The sequence below is a fragment of the Dendrobates tinctorius genome, unplaced genomic scaffold, assembly GCF_039654945.1.
Source record: "Dendrobates tinctorius isolate UK_male_01 unplaced genomic scaffold, ASM3965494v1 ptg000159l, whole genome shotgun sequence".
Taxonomy (NCBI): domain Eukaryota; kingdom Metazoa; phylum Chordata; class Amphibia; order Anura; family Dendrobatidae; genus Dendrobates; species Dendrobates tinctorius.
Window position 1 is genome coordinate 18,843,076 of NW_027361826.1, and position 24,925 is coordinate 18,868,000.

At 45.5% G+C, this 24,925-nt stretch overlaps 1 protein-coding gene across 6 annotated transcripts in view; it reads left to right on the forward strand.

Moving 5' to 3' along the window:
• SGSM3 (small G protein signaling modulator 3) overlaps positions 1–22,884 on the forward strand; it is an 84,174-nt gene extending 61,290 nt beyond the window's left edge. For all 6 annotated transcript variants that reach the window (XM_073549602.1, XM_073549604.1, XM_073549603.1 and 3 more), the window contains 6 exons: positions 1,840–1,910; positions 2,280–2,328; positions 2,945–3,030; positions 7,569–7,691; positions 9,708–9,768; positions 20,154–22,884. In XM_073549602.1, coding sequence (XP_073405703.1) covers positions 1,840–1,910; positions 2,280–2,328; positions 2,945–3,030; positions 7,569–7,691; positions 9,708–9,768; positions 20,154–20,237 — 474 coding nt within the window. In that variant the 3' untranslated portion in view covers positions 20,238–22,884. The remainder of the gene's footprint in view (positions 1–1,839; positions 1,911–2,279; positions 2,329–2,944; positions 3,031–7,568; positions 7,692–9,707; positions 9,769–20,153) is intronic.
• Positions 22,885–24,925: the final 2,041 nt, after the last annotated feature.

Sequence of the window (24,925 nt, forward strand, 5' to 3'; positions counted from 1 at the left end):
CTGACCAGAGTACACCTCATTCTACTTAATGTGCTTCTTATTAGGTGATCACCTGAACCAAATCTTATTTAACAAAGGAAAGTATAAAAACCCTGCTGTGGTGTTCACAATCCTCTTGCAATAGGACAAGCTGGATGGCAGTGCTAGTAATATCCCAAAAGTAATAGGAATGAAACAATAACTTTTAATCATGCCAAAGGAGTTGAAAAGAAAAGTCTTGAGTGAGGAAAAGAAGGGCTCAATTCTGCTTTACTAGCAGAGGGATACAGTGAGCGTCATGTTGCCTTCATCCTTAAAATTTCTAAGACGTCAGTCCATTACAAGGTCAAGCAGCAGACATTGGGGACAACAAAGCCACAGACCGGCAGAGGGCAAAAACGACTCTCCACTGACCGGAATGACCGTCATCTTATTCAAATGTTACTCAGCAACTGCAGGATGACATCAAGTGACATATAAAAGGAATGACAAATGGCAGCTGGGGTGAAGTGCACGGCAAGAACAGTTCGTAACAGGCTCCTAGAGGCAGGGCTCAAGTCATGTAAAGGTAGAAAAGAGTCTTTCATCAATGAGAAGCAAAGGAGAGCCAGGCTGAAGTTTGCCAAAGACCATAAGGATTGGACCATAGAGGACTGGAGTAAGGTAATCTTCTCTGATGAGTCTAATTTTCATCTTTGCCCTACACCTGGTCATCTAATGGTTAGACGGAGACCTGGAGAGGCGGCGTACAAGCTGCAGTGTCTTGCACCCACTGTGAAATTTGGTGGAGGATCGATCAGTGATGATCTTGGGATGCTTCAGCAACGCTGGAATTGGGCAGGTTTATCTTTGCGAAGGATGGATGAATCAAGCCGCATACAAGGTTATCCTGGAAAAACAGTTGATTCCTTCTGTTCAGGCATTGTTTCCCAACTCTGAGGAATGTTTTTTTCCAGCAGGACAATGTGCCATGCAACACAGCTAGGTCAATCAATGTGTGGATGAAGGACCACCACATCAAATCCCTGTCATGGCCAGCCCAATCTCCAGACCTGAACCCCAATGAAAACCTCTGGAATGTAATCAAGAGGAAGATGGATAGTCACAAGCCTTCAAAAAAAGAACTGCTTAAATTTCTGTACCAGGAGTGGCATAAGGTCACCCAAAAGCAGTGTGAAAGACTGGTGGAAAGCATGCCAAGACGCATGAAAGCTGTGATTAAAAATCATGGTTATGCCACAAAATATTGATTTCTGAACTCTTACTGAGTTAAAACATTAGTATTGTTGTTTCTAAATGATTATGAATTTGTTTTCTTAGCATTATTTGAGGTCTGCAAGCACTGCTTTTTTTTGTTATTTTAACCTTTTCTCATTTTCTGAAAATAAATACAAAATTTATTGCTTGGAAATTCGAAGACATGTTGTCAGTAGTTTATAGAATAAAAGAGCATTTTACTCAAAAATATACCTATAAAGAGAAAAATCAGGCAAACTGAAAATTTTGCAGCTGTCTCTTAATTTTTGCCAGAGCTGTATAATGAAGGGAACTTATTTGTCTCCCATAGAAGTGAATAAGACAGAGCATTTAGTACAAATTACGACCACTACACAATGTAAGAAGCAGTGCCGCCTCCAGTGCACCACAGTACTTTCGGCCAGTTACCGTAATCAGTGGGGGTGATGGAAGTCAGATCCGCACCAATCCGATACTGCCGATCTATCCTGAGGATTAGTTATTGATAATAAAGTCCTTTACTTAGTAATATAAACTGTTTGTACTTTTTAAGCTTATTTATTTTAACACCATTGGAATTATTAGTTGGTGTTTATTAGTGTCTTCATCATTCTTTTCCTGAAGGCTGCCAGTCGGGAAGTGGAGAGAGACTTTGATTCAGTATATTCACGCCTTGTTCTCTGCAAAACCTACAGGTAATATGATCAAGACTGCAATATTTAGTAAAAGATGGAGCAAAGCGATCAAAATCGAAAAATGACTTTATGGGGTTATACACAGGAGAGCAGAGAGAAGGGCCTGCAGCACTGTGTAGAAGCAAGGTGCTGCTGGAAATGTAGTTTAAGCAGGTAATAGGATTGCCCATTCAGCTATGTGTAGTGGGATGCATAGAGGGGCAGATAATGCTGAAAAAGATGCAAAAACAAAAATTATGTTGTGCTTGTATTGTATATTAACAATAGTTGTGTGGATACTGTGCTTTGTACAAAAAAAATTCAATTATGGGAGTAACCTTTTAAAAAAACGCTATTCTAGTAGCTAAATATCTGTGGTTTGGTTTACAGATTAGATGAAGATGGCAAAGTGTTAACTCCAGAAGAACTATTGTACAGGGTAAGTGATTTTTACTAGTTCAAGGTCATTGGCATAATGTTATTAAAGGGACAAGACCTTGTTCTGCACATGATGTCCTGTTACCGGAAAGTCTTGGAAATATAAGGATGGTGAATTATAAGGAGTGGGAATTTGCGATGTCGAATTTCTTTGCAGTTAGCCACCACAATAGTGTATGCGCATGGTATTTATTTTTTCTTTTCTGCAACAAATGCGTTACATGTATATGACATATCATCGTACAGGTTGTGAGCATATTGTGTGGTGTGAACAGAATATTGGGCTTCTTGGTTGCTTCATTAGGGGGACACAGGAACCATTGGTTACTCTGCTGCCACCAACCGATGGTTCCTGTGTTCTCCAATGAAGATTATGAGAACGAGATTTTAAGGCGAGTACCAAAAATCTTCATTTTTCTCACTTGGTTTCTGTTGGTTTCACACAACATCAATATATTCATTGGGCATGTTCGCCGAGTCGCAGCACTCTAAACATTGCAAAGATGGGAAATGTGTGTGTTGTCATTTATCACTTTTTATAGTCTCCTTAGATATCTTAATTATTTCTATATAAATCTTTCTAACATAGAACATAAAAATGTGCTTTTTGTCCCCAGGGAGTACAGTCTGTGAATGTAAGCCATGACGCTGCTCACACACAGATGGACGTCAAGCTCCGGTCACTTATTTGCATTGGCCTCAAGTAAGTCAGCTGGATGGCCACCATTATAAATATCGGTAGCCAAATTCTCATATTTGCATGTTTTATTCAGTATTGGCTTTAACCCCTTCACGACCAATGACGCCACATAGGCGTCATGAAACCTGGTTCAAATCTGACCAGTGACGCCTATGTGGCGTCATGACTTCAAAGCCCCCCTGCGGGTCGGGTGACCGGGGTCACTGAAAGGTCACCCGACCCGCAGATACAGGGGGCTTTGTAATTCACCACAGGGGGCGTGGCTTCGCCCCCACGTGGCTACGATCGCTCTGATTGGCTGTTAAAAGTGAAACAGCCAATCAGAGCGATAGTAATATTTCTTCAATGAAAATTGATGAAATATTACAATCCAGCCATGTCCGACGCTGCTGTAGCATCGGACATGGCTGGAGACACCAATTCCACCCCCCCCCACCGGCGATCGCCCCCCCGCAACTGAATGACAGCGGCGATCTGCCGCCGCTGTCATCATTTGCCCCCCTCCCATTCCCTCTGCTCCCCGCCAGCCTCCGATCCCCCCCTCACCCCCCCCCGGTACCTCCGGTGTTCCCCCGTCCCTCCCGGTGTCCCTCGGGTCCGGATGATGGGCGCCGCCATCTTTGAAAATGGCGGGCGCATGCGCAGTGCGCCCGCCCGAATCTGCCGACTGCAGATTCCATTCTTTCATTTTGATCACTCTCACAGTGATCAAAATGAAAGAAAAAGTAAATAAACCCCCCGATTATCACCCCCATAGGTAGGCAGAACTAATAAAATAAAGATAATATTTTTATTTATTTTTTTCCATTAGGGTTAGGGTTAGGGTTATGAAAAGAGGGTTAGGGTTGTAAAGAGGGTTAGGGTTAAAAAGAGGGTTAGGGTTAGGGTTGAAAAGAGGGTTAGGGTTGAAAAGAGGGTTAGGGTTAGGGTTGGAAAGAGGGTTGGGGTTGGAAAGAGGGTTAGGGTTAGGGTTGGAAAGAGGGTTAGGGTTGGAAAGAGGGTTAGGGTTGGAAAGAGGGTTAGGGTTGGAAAGAGGGTTAGGGTTGGAAAGGGTTAGGGTTGGAAAGGGCTAGGGTTGGAATTAGGGTTAGGGTTGGAATTAGGGTTAGGCTTGTGGTTAGGGTTATGGTTAGGGTTGGGATTAGGGTTCGGGGTCTGTTGGGGTTAGGGTTATGGTTAGGGTTGGAATTAGGGTTAGGGATGTGTTGGGGTTAGGGCTGTGGTTAGGGGTGTGTTGGGGTTAGGGCTGGAGTTAGAATTGAGGGGTTTCCACTGTTTAGGCACATCAGGGGGTCACCAAACGCGACATGGTGCAACCATTGATTCCAGCCAATTTTGCGTTCAAAAAGTTAAACGGTGCTTCCTCCCTTCCAAGCCCCGACGTGTGCCCAAACAGTGGTTTACCCCAACATATGGGGTATCAGCGTACTCAGGAAAAATTGCACAACAACTTTGGAGGTCTAATTTCTCCTGGTACCCTTGGGAAAATAAAAAATTGGGGGCTAAAAAAATATTTTTGTGTAAAAAATTTTTTTTTTAATTTTCACGTCTCTGCGTTATAAACTTCTGTGAAGCACTTGGGGGTCCAAAGTGCTCACCAGGCATCTAGATAAGTTACTTGGGAGGTCTAGTTTCCAATATGGGGTCACTTGTGGGGGGTTTCTATTGTTTAGGCACATCAGGGGCTCTGCAAACGTAATGACGACCGCAGACCATTCCATCAAAGTCTGCATTTCAAAACGCCACTACTTCCATTCCGAGCCCTTACGTGTGCCCAAACAATAGTTCCCCCCCATATATGGGGCACCAGCGTACTCAGGACAAACTGTACAACAACTTTTGGGGTCCAATTTATCCTGCTACCCTTGTGAAAAAAAAAATTGCTGGCTAAAAATCATTTTTTTTGAGGAAAAAAAAATATTTTTTATTTTCACTGCTCTGCGTTATAAACTTCTGTGAAGCACTTGGGGGTTCAAGGTGCTTACCACACATCTAGATAAGTTCCTTAGGGGGTCTAGTTTCCAAAATGGGGTCACTTGTGGGGGGTTCCACAGTTTAGGTACATCAGGGGTTCTGCAAATGTAACATGATGCCCGCAGACCATTCCATCAAAGTCAGCATTTCATAATGTCACTACTTCCCTTCCGAGCCCCGACGTGTACCCAAACAGTGGTCCCCACCCACATATGAGGTATCAGCGTACTCAGGACAAACTGGACAACAACTTTTGGGGCCAATTTATCCTGCTACCCCTGTGAAAAAAAAATTGCTGGCTAAAAATCATTTTTTTTTTGTGGAAAAAAATATATTTTTTATTTTCACGGCTCTGCGTTATAAACTTCTGTGAAGCACTTGGGGGTTCAAGGTGCTCACCACACATCTAGATAAGTTCCTTGGGGGGTTTAGTCTCCAAAATGGGGTCACTTGTGGGGGGGTTCCACAGTTTAGGTACATCAGGGGCTCTGCAAATGTAACATGACACCCGCAGACCATTCCATCAAAGTCAGCATTTCAAAATGTCACTACTTCCCTTCCGAGCCCCGACGTGTGCCCAAACAGTGGTTCCCCCCCACATGTGGGGTACCAGCGTACTCAGGACAAACTGGACAACAAATTTTGGGGTCTAATTTATCCTGGTACCCTTGTGAAAATAAAAAATTGCGCACTAAAAAATAATTTTTTGAGGGAAAATTTTTTTTTTTATTTTCACGGCTCTGCGTCATAAACTTTTGTGAAGCACTTGAGGGTTCAAGGTGCTCACTACACATCTAGATAAGTTCCTTAGGGGGTCTAGTTTCCAAAATGGGGTCATTTGTGGGGCAGCTCCAATGTTTAGGCACACAGGGGCTCTCCAAACACAACATGGTGTCCGCTAACGATTGGAAGTAATTTGCATTTCAAAAAGTCAAATGGCGCTCCTTCCCTTCTGAGCCCTGCCGTGTGCCCAAACAGTGGTTCCCCCCCACATATGGGGTACCAGCGTACTCAGGACAAACTGGACAACAAGATTTGTGGTCCAATTTCTCCTGTTAGCCTTGTGAAAATTAAAAATAGTGTGCTAAAAATCATTTTTGAGGAAAAAATATTATTTTTTATTTTCACTGCTCTGTGTTATAAACTTTTGTGAAGCACTTGGGGGTTCAAAGTGCTCCCTACACGTCTAGATAAGTTCCTTAGGGGGTCTAGTTTCCAAAATGGGGTCACTTGTGGGGGAGCTCCAATGTTTAGGTGCACAGGGGCTCTCCAAATGCGACATGGTGTCCGATAACGATTGGAGCTAATTTTCCATTCAAAAAGTCAAATGGTGCTCCTTGCCTTCCGGGCCATGCCGTGCACCCAAACGGTGGTTTATGACCACATATGAGGTATCTGTGCACTCAGGAGAAATTGCTCAACAAATTTTAGGATCCATTTTATCCTGTTGCCCATGTGAAAATGAAAAAACTGAGGCTAAAATAAATTTTTTGTGAAAAAAAAGTATTTTTTTTTTTTACAGATCAATTTGTGAAGTACCTGGGGGTTCAAAGTGATCACTATGCATCTAGATAAGTTCCTTGGGGGGTCTAGTTTCCAAAATGGGGTCACTTGTGGAGGAGCTCCAATGTTTATGCACACAGGGGCTCTCCAAACACGACATGGCAACCGCTAAATAATCCAGCATATTTTCCATTCAAAAAGTCAAATGGCGCTCCTTCCCTTCTGAGCCGTGCCGTGCGCCCAAACAGTGGTTTATGACCACATATGAGGTATCGTTGTACTCCGGAGAAATTGCCCAACAAATTTTAGCATCCATTTTATCCTGTTTCCCATGTGAAAATGAAAAAATTGATGCTAAAAGAAAATTTTTGTTGGAAAAATTAAAATGTCCATTTTTTCTTTCCACATTGCTTTAGTTCCTGTGAAACACCTGAAGGGTTAATAATCTTCTTGAATGTAGTTTTGAGTATCTTGAGGGGTGCAGTTTTTAGAATGGTGTAACTTTTGGGTATTTTCTGCCATATAGACCCCTCAAAGTGACTTCAAATGTGAGGTGGTCCCTAAAAAAATGGTTTTGTAAATTTTATTGTAAAAATGAGAAATCGCTGGTCAACTTTTAACCCTTATAACTTCCTAACAAAAAAATATTTTGTTTCCAAAATTGTGCTGATGTAAAGTAGACATATGGGAAATGTTATTTATTAACTATTTTGTGTCACATAACTCTCTGGTTTAACAGAATAAAAATTCAAAATTTGAAAATTGCAAAATTTTCTAAATTTTCACCAAATTTCTGATTTTTTGACAAATAAACGCAAAAATTATCAACCTAAATTTACCACTAACATGAAGCCCAATATGTCACGAAAAAACAATCTCAGAATCGCTAGGATCCGTTGAAGCGTTCCTGAGTTATTACCTCATAAAGGGACACTGGTCAGAATTGCAAAAAATGGCCTGGTCATTAAGGTCAAAATAGGCTTGGTCATGAAGGGGTTAAAAAGAAAAAAAAAACTATAATGGCATTTTCATTATTTTTTATTCCTTCTGTTTTTCACTCACAGTGAGCAGGTCATCCATTTGTGGCTTGAAGTGCTCTGCTCCAGCCTGCAGACTGTTGAGAAGTGGTACCAGCCATGGTCTTTCCTGAGGAGCCCAGGTTGGGTCCAAATAAAGTGTGAACTAAGGTGAGCACAGGGCTTTTTACTGTTTTAAAGGAAAAATCCATTTTATTATCAGGTCACCCTATTGGTAAACTGATCCTCAGTGATCCACTGTAACTTATAGGGGAATCCTACAGCCAGTGTTCAACTACCCTGGAGCGCCACCTCATGGAAAATTAATGCACATGAAAATTGATGGATGTCCTTTTTCTAGTTTAATATATGTGGAGATATTTTTGTAGCCATACCTTGTAATGTATAAAGATCCTTCTAATAGTAACTGCCATTTACATTTATTTTTTTGTCATAAATCAATAGTATACGTTAAAATAAGCAACTTTGTAAGATATCTTATCAACATAATCTGCTTTTTTCTATTCTATTCTCGGTTAAATTCTGTCTTCAGTGAATATAGCTATTTCTGTTACTGAGATAAGAGGTGACAGTTGGTGCTTATAAAGTCCTATGGAGAAATGTCACTGTCGCTTCTTGAGAACTTGCCGCAGAATGTCTGTGTCTGCCTCCTGCTCCTCCATTTTCCATAGAATTTTAAGTGCACCAGCTGTCATTTTCTATGTCATCTATATGTGCATATAAGTCTTAGAAGGTTGAATAAATTGATACCTTGATATATGCAATTTAATGTCTTATTCTAGAGATATCCATGTTTTTCTTAATATGTAAATGAGCTGTTAAGATTTATGGGCCAGACAAAAATCTTCAGAAATTATTTTAAAGGGTGTTACTTTTGCGTTAAGCCCCCGTCACACACAGCGAGATTGCTGCTGAGTCACAAGTTTTGTGACGCAACAGCGATCTCACCAGCGAGATCGCTGTGTGTGACACCCATCAGCGACCGTCCCCCTGCCGGGTATCGCTGATCGTGCTCGAATGGCCTGGACTTTTTTTTGATCGTTGGTCTCCCGCTGGCCAGCACGCATTGCTGCATGTGACAGGCGGGAGATCAGCGAGCTCCCAGCTCGTATCCAAGGTAAACAGCGGGTTTCTAAGTGCCGCGCGGCGCTTAGAAACCCGCTGTTTACCTTGGTTACCAGCTCCCTGCACCAGCGTGCTGGTATCTAAGGTACACAGCTACACGCGCGCTCATCGTCGCTGGTGGTGATCGCTGGTGAATCTGCCTGTTTGACAGCTCACCAGCGATCATGTAGCGACACACCAGCGATCCTGACAAGTTCATATTGTTGTCGGGATCGCTGGTGAATCGCTATGTGTGATGTGGGCCCTTAGATATGGAGATAAGGAGTCAGTCATTGCATGTCTCACACTGTTAATTTACCCCTGTCATGTAAAATAATCTCTGGAGGTTGGTTCTCAGGGAGATCTATGTCCAACTCATAGCTCTTAACAGCTCATTCACATATTAAGATAAGCATGGATTTCTCTGGAATAAAGGCCCTTTTACATTTAGCGATGCACCAGCGATCCGACCAGCGATCCGACCCGGTCAGGATCGCTGGTGCATCGCTAAATGATCGCTAGTGAGCTTTCATACAGAAAGACCTCACAGCGATGCAGCAGCGACGCAGCGCACGATACTTACCATTCACACACAGCGATCCTGACCTCCTCCCGCCCGCGTCCAGCGTCGCTCGTCGTCACAGCAGGAAGCCCAGCAGGAAGCGCCCGACGAGAAATGGAGCCGGACATTCTCGCGCGATCAGCGATGGACAGCGGGGGAGCCGGTCGCTGGTAAGTATCACATATAGCGATATCGCTAGCAATATCACTATAACGTCACAAAACCAGTGACGTTTTAGCGATATTGCTAGCGATATCGCTTAGTGTAAAACCCCCTTTAGACATCAGATCACAGATATCAAGGTATCATTTTTTTCAGCTTTCTATGACCTGCATGCCCATATAGATGGCTGGGGGGTTAGATCCTACTGACAGATTCCCTTTAACCCTAACTTTGTAAAGGGAAGAGGGGGTTGTTATGGGTATTTTCTGGTGCAGGCTGTGTTCTCTATTAGGTGTTTTCCTATAAAACCTCAAGCCTTTTGTTTCTTATTTTTGCAGGGTCCTTTCAAAGTTCGCCTTCAGTTTGTCCCCAGACTGGGAATTGCCTGTGAAAAAAGAGGTAAATCTTGTTGGCTTTTTCAGGGGAATGACCATGTTAGGTGAACATTACGAATCACCTTCCAAAAATAATTACCCTGCAAGAGCGAATAAATCTTAAGTGTGGGGCCGAGTTTTAAAGAAAAACCATCTCTATAAGGTGTTTTGTTTTTTTTGGCTCCCCGAGGCACCCCCTCACAACAGTACCCACCATATTGTAAGTTAGTTGCCCAATAAAAGTCCCTCTCTGCAGTATCTCAACATCCCCATTAGTGTTTCAGCCATAGTGCCCACATAGCAATGCTGTGCCATAGTGCCTGATAACAGTGCCATGGGACAAATAATAGCAAAAAATTGTTAGAGGGTGCTGCAAGAGTAAAAATATGCTCTTTCTTTGTTCGAAAAACAGGGCCGAGCCACTGATCTTTGTCAGTGTGTGAATGATAGATCGCGACTGCCAACACTTGTGCTGCATCAGTGCTACTGATGATCAAGCTTGGGGGGGTGCACCGTCAAATGCCCCCCACCCAAGACTGTCATTGCAGCTGCCTCTCTTGTCTTGGTCCTGTTACTGCTAAAGAAAACACTTTTGCAGCTGTTTTTTTTTTTTTTTTAATAGAGAAAACTGTTACATTTGTCACATATGGAAGGGTCTTTTTAAAATTAAAAATCTTGACTACAGTTTGCAAATTATAAGTTGTTAGTGGGATTGAAACTAGGTCAGAATAGTTTTTTTTTGCAAAGTTGGTGTATACGTTCATCAAAGTGCAAACGTGAACCTAGTAGAGATGATTGCATCGAAATCGAGTTGAATCTCATGAAATTCGGAGGTTAAAACAATTTGTAATTTGATTTGCGCTAGTTGCTAAAAAAAAAAAAAAATTTCAACCAGCTATTTACACATTTCAGAAGATTGCATCCGTCACAGAAGGCTGACATGACCTCAGTCAAGAACATGTGGGCCACTTAATGCCTTGTATATATATTGTATCATATTATATTTATCAGCCAGTCGGAAAGGGCTATCATAATCTGTATAAAAGCTGAGGCAGGAAATGCAGTCACCACTTTAGTGTGATTTAGAATAGAGGACATCAGAGATCAGCAATACAAAGGGGGAGAGAAGGCTCTAAAACAGTAGACAAATACTCCAGACAATAATGTGTTTTATAACTGCCATACTGAAGAAGATAAGAGTAGTAGTCTGGGGATAAGGGCTTGCTCATGTTAGTGTATAATATGGAGGCGTGCAATGCGAGAAAATATCGCATTGCACTCTGACGAATGCTAGTAAATGAGTCCATGCTCAACTGTGAGTTTGTTCTCAGCTCGGATCATACTAAGAAAAAAATCTAAGAACGCTGTGATTGTCTGTGAGAATCAGATCGCATTCGCCAATGCATGTCAATGACTGTGATTTTTACGCACACATCTCAAATTAAACCCGACATTTCATCAGCCAAGTTCAGTAAATTCACATTCGAACTGTCAAAATAAAATAGAGATCTGTCAGTGAGATATATAATCAGTGCTTTGCATTTGTAGTTTTCTGTACTTTTATTTAGTGAATAATTAAATAAATGAAAAAATGGCGTTGGGTCCCCCTTATTTTTAATAACCAGCTGAGGGAAAGCAGACAGCTGTAAGTGGTGTTATAAGTCTGGGAAGGGGCCAATAACCATGGAGCTTCCCAGCCTATTATCAGATCACAGCTGTCTGCTCAGCCTTTACTGGTTATTAAAAAGTGGGTACCCAAAAAATCGTGAAGTGGGGTCCCCCCTATTTTTAATAACCAGCAAAGGGTAAGCAAACAGCTGCAGGCTGATATTAATAGGCTGGGCAGGACGATGGATATTGGATCCTTCCCAGACCAATAACACCAGACCTCAGCCACCCAGAAATTAGATGCACCAGTTCTGACGCTTAGCCTTGGCTCTTCCCGATTGTCCTGGTGTGCTGGCAATCAGGGTAATGGTTTAGGGGGTTGATGTCAGCTGTGGTAATGTCTGCTGAAATCAAGGCCATGGGATAGTAATAGAGAGATGTCTTTCAGACACCCCCATTACTAACCCCATTGTCAAAATAAATTAACACGCACACATACAAAAGCCCTTTAATTGTAAAAATCATTCCCCGACAATTTTATCCATTTATTAGCATAAAAAATAATCCACAGGGTCCACCGAAGTCCATAATATGGAGAGGTAGGTCCCACGGCAATCCCCAGCGCTGCTACATCTGGAGGCTGTGAGGAAAGGTGACATCAGTAACATTACAACTCGCCACGGCGACTGGAACACACAGAGTAGTGTGAGAACTTGCGGCAGTGGCGAGCGATAACGTCATTAAGGGGGTAAAACAAGTCACAGCCGGCCGTTCTCACGGTTGCCTGTGTGTAAGCTGCAGATGACAGCACGCGAGCCGGCCAGCTGTGAACTGTGGTAACTTTACAGAGTTCACTGCAGTTCACATCTGCCGGATCACACAGAGGCTACCATGACCTGTGGTAACCTTAATGACGTTACCGCGACGTGTTAGCGAGACCTAATACAGGGATTGAATTGATTGGGGGACAGCGATAGCGAATGAGCCAGCAGCAGTGCCAAACGGTGTGATTGATCAGTGATATAATGTAGTTGGCATCTGTCCTGTTTCTTATAAATTACAATTGCACACTTTTTCTTCATTCTTAATGCAGTGTATCATTGGGGAGGAAGCGTTATGGAATATATGGCATATCACTGGTCTCACAGCAGGATGATGTTACTTCTGACAGCTACACCATCCGTTTGAGTCACTGCTCTGAATAGAATGGTCTGCCTTATCACAAATTAGTTAAGAGGGATCATTTCCTCACTATTTTTTTCCATAAAAAAAAAAAAATGAACAAACTGTCAGTAAACTGTCTTCGCAAATGGGCTTTTGGTTACTAACTGCTCACCATCCACTTCTATGAGGAGTTAACTTTGTAATTACTGCAAAAATTGGAAAGGAAGTGTGCAAAACGGACGCGATCAACCCAAAATCAATACAAAATATTTACTATAATAAATTATCAGTTTTTATTGTTAGCAAATAGAAGAAACACACAAGTGACAAAAAATACAATTAAAAAGGCCAAGAACAATTTGGCCATAAGTAACACTCCTCGAAAACAGGTTCTTAGGTAGGAACCTGATGTGTACCCCCTCCAGTAAATTGGGCAAGGACTTACAAGGTTATACTGCATACCCAAGTGCATGCAAGCATGTAATAAAGACCTGTGTCAACCTTATAATAAATGTACTGAAGGGCATAAAAACACACCAGTCAAATGCAGTGTATGCCAAAAAGACCCTAATATCAGATAATCAAAAGATCAAAAATGATTACCATAAATATAAGGGACCCTAATTGTAAAATTGCTAGAGGTGTGAACCCAATACATGGTTTGCAGTTCCCAGAATAATTTATGGGTATGCAGTATAACCTTATAATTCCTTGCCCAATTTACTGGAGGGGTACACATCAGGTTCCTACCTAAGAACCTCTTGGAGTGTTACTTATGGCCAAATTGTTCTTGGCCTATTTAATTGTTTTTAATTGTATTTTTTGTCACTTGTGTGTTTCTTCTATTTGCTAACAATAAAAACTCATAATTTATTATAGTAAATATTTTGTATTGATTTTGGGTTGATCGCGTCCATTTTGCACACTTCCTTTCCCATTTTTGCACTCTTTTTCCAAGTGTGTGGGCTGCAGTCCCCTATAGACCATTTGTAGTGCCCTTAAGTCTACATATTCTCATGAACTTTGTAATTACTATGACGGTGTTTGCATTTAAAGGCTTGAAAGGGGTTGGATATAGTTTTAAGAGACCTCAGAGTGTTTTACACCTCAGAACATTTCTCCTTCGTCTCATTGGGGGACACAGAGACTGTGGGTGTATGCTACTGCCGTCTGGAGGCTGACACTAGGTATACAAAAAACAAGTTAGCTCCTCCTCCGCCGCATACACCCTCGCCCCAATAGCGGGTGGAAACCAGTTTTTGCTTAGTGTCTTATGGAGGCACACGCAGTCTGGATCTCTCCAGGCTATTTTTTTTCTAGTTTACCATGAAGATGAGACAGGGGCGACGGATCCTATAGAAAGGGTCCGATCTCCCCAAACCAACAACGGGCGAGCACGCGTTGAGTATCGACTCCGCGTATCCTTTCCCGCACCGAAGGACATCTATGGGACTTTTCCCCAGACATCTATTTTTTCCTTGTTTGTTATTTTTGAAGATGAGAGGGGCAACGCATCCTATTGAAAGGATCCGATTTCCCCAAACCAACAACGGGCGACCACGTGCGAGTGTCCCTCCACGTTTCCTTTCCCGCGACTTGGGACATTATGCCAGACTTTGCCCTGTCCACCCCTTGGTATTGAAACCATGGGCTTGCACAGAGGCACAAGACTAGTCTGTGCGGCCCCCACTGCTCCACCAACGCATGACGGCGGTGCTGCATGGCGGCGGACGGTCCCTCTCCTCGCCCCTGCAAGGCGGTCGGAGCTAGGGTGCCTGCACCGTCCTAAGCGGAAATACCTCAGGTATGAGCTGGAGAGGGCCCTGGGCAGCGTTTTTTTTCGGAGCCGGGGATAGTGGCCAGGCTTACCCCCGGGTGGAGAGGCCGCTGCTGGAGTCAGGCGGCCGTCCGGCTGGAGGGGGGGGGGGGGACAGATTTTCAATAGCTTCCTTTCCTCTTTTCCTCCCTCCCTCCGCTCCTCTAGCCTTCCTCGCGCCGTAACTTCTCCTCCCTCCTGGTACCGGGGCGGTCCGGGAGACTCAGTGGGCCGGGGAACAGCCAGCAGACGGAGCGGCATGGCGGGGTAGCGGTCCGCCGGCATACCAGGCGGGCGGACCGTCTCTAATTTAGCCCGCGGCTTCGGGGGAGCAAGCAGGGCTGCGGGCAAAAGTTCCGCCCTGGGTGCGACGTCATTTCCGGCGCTGCCCCCCATGACCAGGGCGGGCATGGGGAGTCGGATGGCCGGGTTAGCGGTCCGCCAGCATATCAGGCGGGCGGACCATCTCTAATTTAGCCCGCGGCTTCGGGGGAGCAAGCAGGGCTGCGGGCAAAAGTTCCGCCCTGGGTGCGACGTCATTTCCGGCGCTGCCCCCCATGACCAGGGCGGGTGCCGGATAAAATTGAGGCCCCGGCTGCAAAACAGGGTAGACCGCGATCAGGAGAAGATTCACAGCTTACCCAGGAGCGAGACAGCAGGCGGACTACAGGAGCACGGGGAGAGACACGCAGGAGCGGCTAAGTGCGACCCCGTCCCGGAGCCACACTAAGGCGCTACAGGGTTACCCTCCTCCTCCTCCTCCTCTCCCCTCGAACCTTAAAAGAAATTCTTTATTTTTTTTTTGCCTACGCCAGCAGTATGTGTGGAAAAGGAAAAACGCACACGTTCCTTTATGCCGCATGCGTTTCCTGTGGAGTTATGTTCCCACGAGCGCAGACTGTTAAGTTATGTGAAGCCTGCGACTCCAAATGCGCCCAGGAGCCCTCCCCTGCGACAGAGCCTAGGGGTCTGGATCCGAATGGGCGTTATCACTCTCTCGGTCCATGGTTTCGCTCACGAAGGCGATTGAGACCCTTCAGGCCCCGGATAGGGGTAGAGACGACGGCTTGCCTGTTTGGGAGGGGTCATCCACCTCACAAGAGCCTCCGGCCCGCAGGGACCGCACTCTCTAGGCAGACGCATAGGAAAAGAGCCCATACTGCGTCTCCAGGCCCCTCCGGTGCCTCAGCATCAGCGAGTGTGGCGTCTCGCTCACTGTCACCATTTTCTGGGAGCGAGCAGAGTTCAGGTGATGACTGGGAGGAATCCTTGGACCTGGATACCCCGGGGTATCGGGAGACGGTAGACAGTCTTATTGAAGCGGTCAATCAGACTCTGGGTATTGAGGATGATGTCTCCCTAACCGCAGGTCATAAGGTATCCTTTAAGAAGGCCAGGAGACCACATAGAGTGTTTAGCACTCATCCTGAGTTCGAGGACATAGTGCAGCGGCACAGAGAACGTCCAGACAAACGTTTTTCAGGACAAAAAACGCTAGAAACGAGATATCCGTTCGCATCAGAGCTCTGTAAGAAATGGGCGGAATCTTCGGTGGTGGATCCCCCAGTGTCACGCCTGGCCTCAAGATCCTTGTTGTCAGTACCTAGTGGTTCTTCCATTAAGGACCCCACGGATCGGCTCATAGAAGGTTTAGCTCGCTCGGTGTATGAGGCATCGGGATCAGCGCTCTTTCATTCTTTTGCGGCAACGTGGGTAGCCAAAGCCATGATGTCATGGTCAGATTGCTTGAATAAGGTCCTATAGGATAGAGAATTGCCGACAGAAGTGGCTGAGGTAGCAAGTCAGATCGCGATGGCGGGTGACTATTTAATGCATCTTTGGATGTGGCTAACGGCGCGGCACTAGCGGCAGCAAATGCAATCGCCATTAGGAGAGCCTTGTGGTTAAGGTTATGGTGGGCTGATTCGATTTCTAAGAAGTCTTTGACTTCCCTGCCGTTTCAGGGTAATCGGCTATTTGGGGAGAAATTAGACAAGCTCATTTCAGATGCTACAGGGGGAAAAAGCAGCTTTCTTCCACAACAGAAGATTAGGCTGCCATTTCGTCAACCTCAGGCGCGCTTTCGAGCATTTCGCACCCCCGGGTGGATGGCAGCGGCCAGTACCTCCGCCCCAGCTCGCTATGGCCAAGACAGAGAGCGTCAGGTCACATATAAAACCAACCCGCTGGGTAGGATGCGGGCCCTCCCGCCCAGGTCAAGGCGGGCCAGGTCCCAGAGGCCCTCAGCGAAATGACTCTAGGCATCCGGTACCCGAGGACAACAGAGTAGGCGGACGTCTGCTCAGATTCTGCCGCGTCTGGGTCGCGGTGGCGCGCGACGCATGGGTGGCAGAATTAGTGTGTTCCGGGTACAAAATAGAATTTGTCAAAGATCCGCCAAAACGATTTTTTCTTTCTCGGCTTACCAAAACGGAATCCCGGGCAGAGGCATTGCTAGGGGCCATCGAGGTGCTGCAGCGCAACGGGGTCATTGTCCCTGTACCAGAGTGCGAAAGAACCCAAGGATTTTATTCCAACCTGTTTGCAGTCCCCAAGAAGGACGGAACAGTAAGGCCGGTTCTCGACCTAAAGCTCCTGAACAGGTTCATCAGGGTCAGGCGTTTTCGCATGGAATCTCTCCGGTCGGTCATATCGTCCATGGAGCACGGAGAATATTTGGCCTCGATCGATGTCCAGGATGCCTACCTGCACATCCCGATTTTTCCCCCGCATCAAAGGTTCCTTCGGTTTGCAATCGATGGGTCGACATTTCCAATTTTTGGCCCTACCTTTCGGGTTGGCCACGGCCCCCAGGATATTCACGAAGGTGATGGCTGTCGTTATGGCCATTCTACATTCTCAGGGCATAGTGGTTTTGACGACCTCTTAGTAAAGGGGCCGTCCTTTTGGGCATGCGAGGAGAATGTCGGCATCACACTGGATACCCTATCTCGCCTAGGATGGTTGGTCAACGGGAAGAAGTCATCCATTACCCCAGCTCAGAAGATCTTATTCCTAGGGATGATTTTCAACACTTCCCGAGGCTTGGTAATTCTCCCTCAGGACAAGGCTCGGGTGCTCCGGCAGGGAGTTCAAAGTCTTCAACAACCGGGCCCTCACACTATCCGGTTCGGGATGAGGGTTCTAGGAAGGATGGTGGCGGCGATGGAAGCAATTCCGTTTGCTCAATTTCATCTCCGTCCCCTGCAGCATGCTCTCTTAGCAGCTTGGGACAGGAGTCCGTTCTGCCTCGATCATCAGTGCAGGTTGTCCTCTCAGGTTCGACGGGCACTTCAATGGTGGACGCGCGACTCCTCTCTTCGTCAGGGGAAGCCCTTTCCCCCAGATCAATGGTTGGTGATCACGACCGATGCGAGTCTTTTCGGTTGGGGGGCAATCTTCCGCCATCACACGGCCCAGGGGCAATGGTCGCCTCAGGAGGCTCGTCTCCCGATCAACCTGTTGGAGATTCGAGCGGTGCGATTGGCACTGCAGCATTTTCAGCACTTGCTAGCAGGACGCCCAGTCCGGGTTCAGTCAGAGAACGCCACGGCAGTGGCGTACGTGAATCACCAGGGAGGCACGTGCAGCAGGGCAACCATGCGCGAGATAGAGCATGTACTCCGTTGGGCCGAGAGGCACCACTCGATAATCTCAGCAGTTCACATACCAGGCGTGGAAAATTGGGCAGCAGATTTCCTAAGCCGGCAAGGTGTCGCAGCCGGGGAATGGTCCCTTCACCCCGAGGTCTTCCAGCAGATTTGCCAACGGTGGGGGACTCCAGACGTGGATCTGATGGCGTCCAGGGAGAACGCCAAAGTGGGCACGTTTGTCACTCAGTCTCAGGACCCGCGAGCAATCGCAGTGGATGCGTTGGTCCTACCGTGGAACCAGTTTCGGCTCCCATACCTTTTTCCCCCACTGCCACTTCTCTCGAGGGTCATCAGAAAGATCAAGACAGAGGGGGTCCTGGCAATTCTGCTGGCCCCAGACTGACCCCGTCGAGTATGGTACGCGGATCTAGTGCAGCTCCTCGCAGACGTGCCTTGGCGTCTACCGGAACGACCAGACTTACTGTCTCAGGGGCCGATCTGCCACCCGAACTTAGGGGCCCTGGCTTTGACGGCATGGCCATTGAATCTTGGATTCTGACCAAGGCGGGGTTTGGGCGTGAAGTGGTTGCTACAATGGTTAGCGCCCGGAAGCCGGCCTCTGCGAGAATTTATCATAACACTTGGAAAGTTTTCTTTCATTGGTGTTGAGAACACGGGGTGGCGCCATTATCCTTTTCGGTCCCCAACATCCTGGCTTTTCTGCAGTCCGGACTAGACGCAGGGTTGGCACCGAGTTCCCTTAGGAGGCAGATATCGGCCTTGTCGGTCCTTTTTCAGCGAAAGATCGCTACTAATATGCATGTCAAGACGTTTATTCAAGGGGTCTCTCATTTAGTTCCCCCCCTATAGAGCACCCATAGACGCCTGGGACCTTAACCTGGTCCTGAGTGTCCTGCAGGAAGCCCCGTTTGAACCGTTACAGGAAATTTCATTGTCATATCTCTCCAGGAAGGTTGTATTCTTGGTAGCCATAACTTCCGTTAGGCGGGTCTCGTAGTTAGGAGCATTATCTTGCAGACCTCCTTTTCTGACTTTTTTTTTTTTTTAAGGATAAAGTTGTCCTTAGACCACCGCCGCCTTTTCTGCCGAAGGTCGTGTCCTCTTTCCATATTAATGAGGACATTGTTCTGCCTTCGTTTTGTCCAGCGCCAGTACACAGAGTGGAAAGGGCGCTCCACTCTTTAGATCTGATAAGAGCTCTCAGGAGGTACGTGTCAAGGACAGCACCTTTTCGCCAGACGGACTCGTTGTTTGTGATTCCCGAAGGGCGCAGGAAGGCGCTCGCAGCCTCACGATCGACCATAGCCAGATGGATTAGCCTAACTATTCAGGAGGCTTACCGGATTAGAGGCGCATCGGTTCCAACAGGGATAGGGGCGCACTCTACTCGAGCAGTGGGCGCCTCTTGGGCGCTTTGGCACCAGGCTTCGGCAGAGCAGGTATGCAAAGCAGCAACCTGGTCCAGCCTGCACACTTTTTGTAAGCATTACAATGTGCATACTCAGGCCTCGTCGGATGCGAGCCTGGGTAGAAAAATTCTCCAAGCAGCAGTGGCACACCTTTAGACCGGAGGGCTTGTGGCTTGGATCGGTGAGTTGTCCTCCCACCCAGGGACTGCTTTAGGACGTCCCACAGTCTCTGTGTCCCCCAATGAGACGAAGGAGAAACATGGATTTTTGTGAGTACTCACCGTAAAATCCTTTTCTCCGAGACGCTCATTGGGGGACACAGCACCCACCCTGATAGCCAGTTGGCTCTTGTTTATTTAATTACTATAAATTCCTTTTTTAATGTAGGGTGGTCCTTCTTTAGACATATGATTTTCCGCGTTAAGGCTAATTTATTGTTATGTTCTCCTACTGCTTTTGCACTAAACTGGTTTCCACCCGCTATCGGGGCGAGGGTGTATGCGGCGGAGGAGGAGCTAACTTGTTTTTTGTATACCTATTGTCAGCCTCCAGACGGCAGTAGCATACACCCACAGTCTCTGTGTCCCCCAATGAGCGTCTCGGAGAAAAGGATTTTACGGTGAGTACTCACAAAAATCCATGTTTCGAGTGCCTTCAGATTGCTGCAATTTCATTAGCCACAAATCAAATATTTTTGAAAAATTCACCAAACAAGGCAAATTCAATTTTCAAAAGATTCAATCATCTCTAGAACCTAATAAAATATAATACTCAATTTTTCATATTTACTATATTGCAGGACAAGGAGAAGAAGCCGTTGAAGGAAGGGGTGCAAGACATGTTAGTTAAACATCACCTCTTCAGCTGGGATATTGATGGCTGATGGTGTTCATCTTCTCTCACTCAACAAGTGTCTGACCCTATGGAGTCTTACAGAACTTCACTCCAGCAATGCACTTTTTCTATTACTGCTCTACTGCCAAGAACTCTCTTCAAAAATCTCTTGTTAGTATAAAAGATCTCTGGATGTGACCGCAACCTCGAATGTACCATAATGGCACTGGAGGAACTAGGCATTGACCAGAAAACTTGGGATGACATTGTGCCACATTTCAGAACTACCATGCACCGGACCAGTCTGGTCATCTCATCCCCATGACAAGTCCAATTGTGTCTGGTTTGCTGTGGTGGACGGGTCAAGCTCCTGAAAGTCTATAGCTGTGTACATATAAAATATAGAGAAATATATATGAGTGTATATTTTGAAACGGACATGTAGACTTTTCTTTTATCAACACATTTCCTACCTCCTCTCATTTTCCTTTCACTACTGAACCTCATAACGGTTCAGAAAAATTTAAAGGGGTTGTCCAGTACTAGGACCATCCCTATGTTCCCCCCAGTAAAATAATAACACTTATACTCCCCTCCGATGCGGGCACCATTCCAGCGGTGTCGGCACTGGCTTTTCCAGGGCTTGTGTGAAATTGTCACATGATCTCTGCGGCTTATCAACTCTCTCCTTTGGATAAATCAGGCTTCTGGAAGATAGTGAGAGCTATGTCAGAAGGAGGGGGACAGTGAAGCGGCTGCTGTTTGGCCGCAACAATCTGTTACGAGAGCCCCTTTAGAGCCAGTTACGACACCACTGGAATGGCACTGTCACCGGAGGCGAGTATGAGTGCTATTATTTTACTGGGGGGAAAAATAGAGATTGAGAAGGGGTTGTCAGAGTAGTCGGAAAAAAAAAGGTTTGAACTATTGCAGCTGCTCTAATGCACTGCGGGTGTTCAGACCCCTTCTGATTGCTTAAACCGTTAGACAAAAGAATTCTGCTCATGCATTGGTACGCACGCGATGGTGTAGTGACCGGCTAACTTTCTAGAGGGCCCAAATGGTGCTGCATATGATGTACGTTCTTGCATAGGCTGCTTGGTTATGAGAATGATATATGGAGGACTGTGGACCCGAATCGCACCTGTCATCTGTGAACCTGAGGGACTACAATGTAGGAAAACGCTATTAACGTATAAGTTCTGGGGCGTAGATTTATGAAGAAGGCTGAATTCATGCTTCCATTTATCGTGGCCCAAGTACGGGTCACTTATTTCAGAACTGACTGCGGTTCTTCTGATCTGAACTCAACAGCCTCATCTTAGTTTGGAAATGACGATATGTACTCGGACTATGATATATGAATGTGAGTTTGACCTGAATAACATGAGATTGTGACTCTCAATGAATTGTATTACCGTACATGAAAGCATTAAATGGAACATGTTGTCAGGTTTTTAGAACCCTAAATAATCATCACGGTAAAGTACCTGTAATGATAATTACTTCCATACCTTTCATATTAAAGATCCATGTCACCGTTTTCTTGTCATCGGGGAATTGTTAGAGAAATGAGGTCAGAAGTGGAGGTGCTTGGTGTGCACTTAAAGCTTCCAGGTTTCTCCGACCTCATGCGCCTCCTAGCACCTGCACAATATGTCTGTCTTTGTCACTTGCTTGCAAGCCAGAGATTTTTTGCAGGCACCATCACTCCCGGGGCGCGGCACATGCGCATATGGGTATTCCAGCTCTCTTGCAATGTCATCAGGGCGTTACTTTGCATGTGCTGCCCCCAGAATTATGACACCTGAGCGAGATGTCAGGGAAAACAAGTCACACAAAAGAGAGACTTGTCAATCACTGGCAGGAGGCCGGTGCCAAGAGGAGAAAAGGGCCGGAGAGCTATAAGTGCAGATCAGGCCTCTACACTCACAGAGTCATTTGCAAAAGAATTTGCCAATGGATTGCAAGACAACGGAGACAGGGGTTTATAATGAAAAGGTATGGAAGTAATCATCAATACAGGTCCTTTAGTGTGATGACGTTACTTAGACCCCAAAGACCCTGCTAAAAGGTTCCCTCTGTCGGTAACTTTATGCTTTCCATGACTTTGGGGTAGCGTATTAAAGGACCAGTTGGCTGTGACCTAAATACCCTTTGTAAATTAATTGCTCAAATATTGCAGTATTTTGTCATTTCTATTTTTTTAAATATTCGAAATACAAAATCCGATCCGAATTCCAAAATCTAAAATGTTAGTTTTGTGAACGTTCTCTACAAAGTCTCCATAACGTGAAAGCCAGGTGAAATGTCGCATCACTTGTACGCCCAGGTGCTGCGCTCTTCTTGTAATATGTGAATGTAATTTGTGAATATTAATTCTCTAAAGCCGACTTCCAAACCCAAAATTCAAAATGGACGTTGGCTTTCTGCACCTTTTATATCGAGTACTTGTGGAAGTGCTATTCTTTTAAAAATGTATAACTAAAAAATCTGACTGCATTGGGCCTCATTTGTGAAAAATTGAGACAGGAAAGTAATGGAAGTGCCACCCATGTCCTAGCGTCCAAATATAGAAAAAAACGGGGTTACTTCTGTATGTGAAAATGAAGCATGTGTGGCGACTCTTTCGCTCTCAAAACCACTCCTGTTTTAATGAAATACAGTGCCTAAATAAACCTGCCATACAGTGTCTATACCAGTTATGACTTCTTCATCCAGGACAAATTCTTTACAACAAACTCACACGGGCTAATGTTATTCAGTAAGGTTGTTCTGGTTTTTTTGGACCACTTTTTCAGTTCATGGACGTAATGTCTGCGTGAAGAAAAAAAAATTTGCTTGCATGTGTTGGTCTCATCGTAATTTCGGATGGGATTCGCCTATTCAAGTCTATGGGTGCACAAAAGAAATCGGATCTTCTGTGTATCATCTGATTTTTGCGGATACTTTCCAATTAGCATAGAAAACGGTCGGTGATCTTGTAAAATTTATTAAGTGCTGATGTATAATAATGGATGGCATACAAATGGAAAATCCTTCCGGTTTTGATTTCTGGATGAAAATCGAACCACTCGTGTGAACGTACCGTTATTATGCTGCATGTCTTGGCCTGATCGGCTAATTTTACACGTTGTTAAACATGGGCTGTGCTTGGAGCAGAAGATCTGACTCTTCCGACCTGACCTATCTGCTTCATATAGGCATGGCAATTAGCTCAGTCTAGGAGACCAGGCATTGGAGCTGGGTCTTACCTTCCGAGTAGGATCCTTGTTTCACGGGCTTGTGAAAGCGGCCTAATGGCATCATAGATTTCTATGATACTCAACCATACAACAGTCAGTCTGGGACTTGTAGTCTAAACTGTCTTTGTCATTGACATCATTATAAGATGTGAGCTTCACGAATCAGGCATTCCTGGTTGCACAACTGCACCGTAGTCCCAAGACCACCATGTGCAATGCCAAGCGTAGGCTGTAATGAGCCACCACTTCACTCTGCAGCAGCAACACACAGGGGCCTGAGAGGTAAGGGGGCCACTACCACCTCTAAAGTAGGTGACATTGTGCATTATGATGAGTTATTAGACTGGAATGAGCCTCTATAATGCTCTTGCACAGGGGCCTTCAGTCCAAGTCTGCTACTGGAAAGATGTCCTATATGGTGTGACGAATCATGTTACATTAAATAACGGTTTCATGAATTTTGGGTTGGTTGATGCCTAAAAAGAAAAAAAAAGGTACCTAGTGGAAAGCGTAAAGCCTATTGTAAAATTTGCTAGAGGAGACATAAGGATAAGTAGCCTTTCCAATGAAAGCCATCCATTTTCTCCGCACTGATTACAATTTTCTACATTCTGCATTAGAATCGACCAGTAGTGTGGATTTTGTAACCCGTGTCAATTTTCACCCACATTTCACCCTTTGCAATGTATTAGGGTGAGATTTGCAACAAATATCCATGTGTAAGGCTAAGTGCCCGCGTTGCAGAAATGCTGCGGAAATGTCCGTAGCATTTCCGCAACTCCCCGCCGCGGGTAAAACGCATGCGGAATTCCCGCAAAACACAAGCGTTTTGCAAGTGTTTTTAGCTTGCAGAATGCTTGCGCTTTCCAAACGACTTGAAGCATCGCTTGAAAAGGTGATTGACAGGTTCGTCACACTTGTCAAGCATAGTGCTTGACAAGTGTGACCACCTTTTTACTATTGATACTGCCTATGCAGCATCAATAGTAAAAGATAGAATGTAAAAAAAATTTTTTTAAAAATATGGTTATTTTCACCTAACGGCCCCCGATCTCCTCAGCGGCGCTCCTGGTACGTTCCGTTCCCAGAGATGCTTTGCGTGAAGGACCTTTGACACGTCACGCTCGTTAGACCGCGACGTCATCTCAGGTGATTCGCGCAATGCATCTCTGGGACCGGAAGATGCTGGCAGCGTGACTGAAGGCGGGAAGGACTCCGGGGACATCAGAAGGTGAGAATATCCCTATTTTCTCCTTCGTCTCATTGGGGGACACAGGTACTGTGGGTGTATGCTACCGCCATCTGGAGGCTGACACTAGGCAACAACACAAGGTTAGCTACTCCCCCGCCATATACACCCTCGCCCTGATTGCGGGCGGAAGTCAGTTTTTTGCTTAGTGTCTATGGAGGCACACGTCTGGTCCTTTTTTCTCCAGACTTTTTTGTCCATGAAGATTAGACAGGGGCAATGGATCCTATTGAAAGGGTCCGA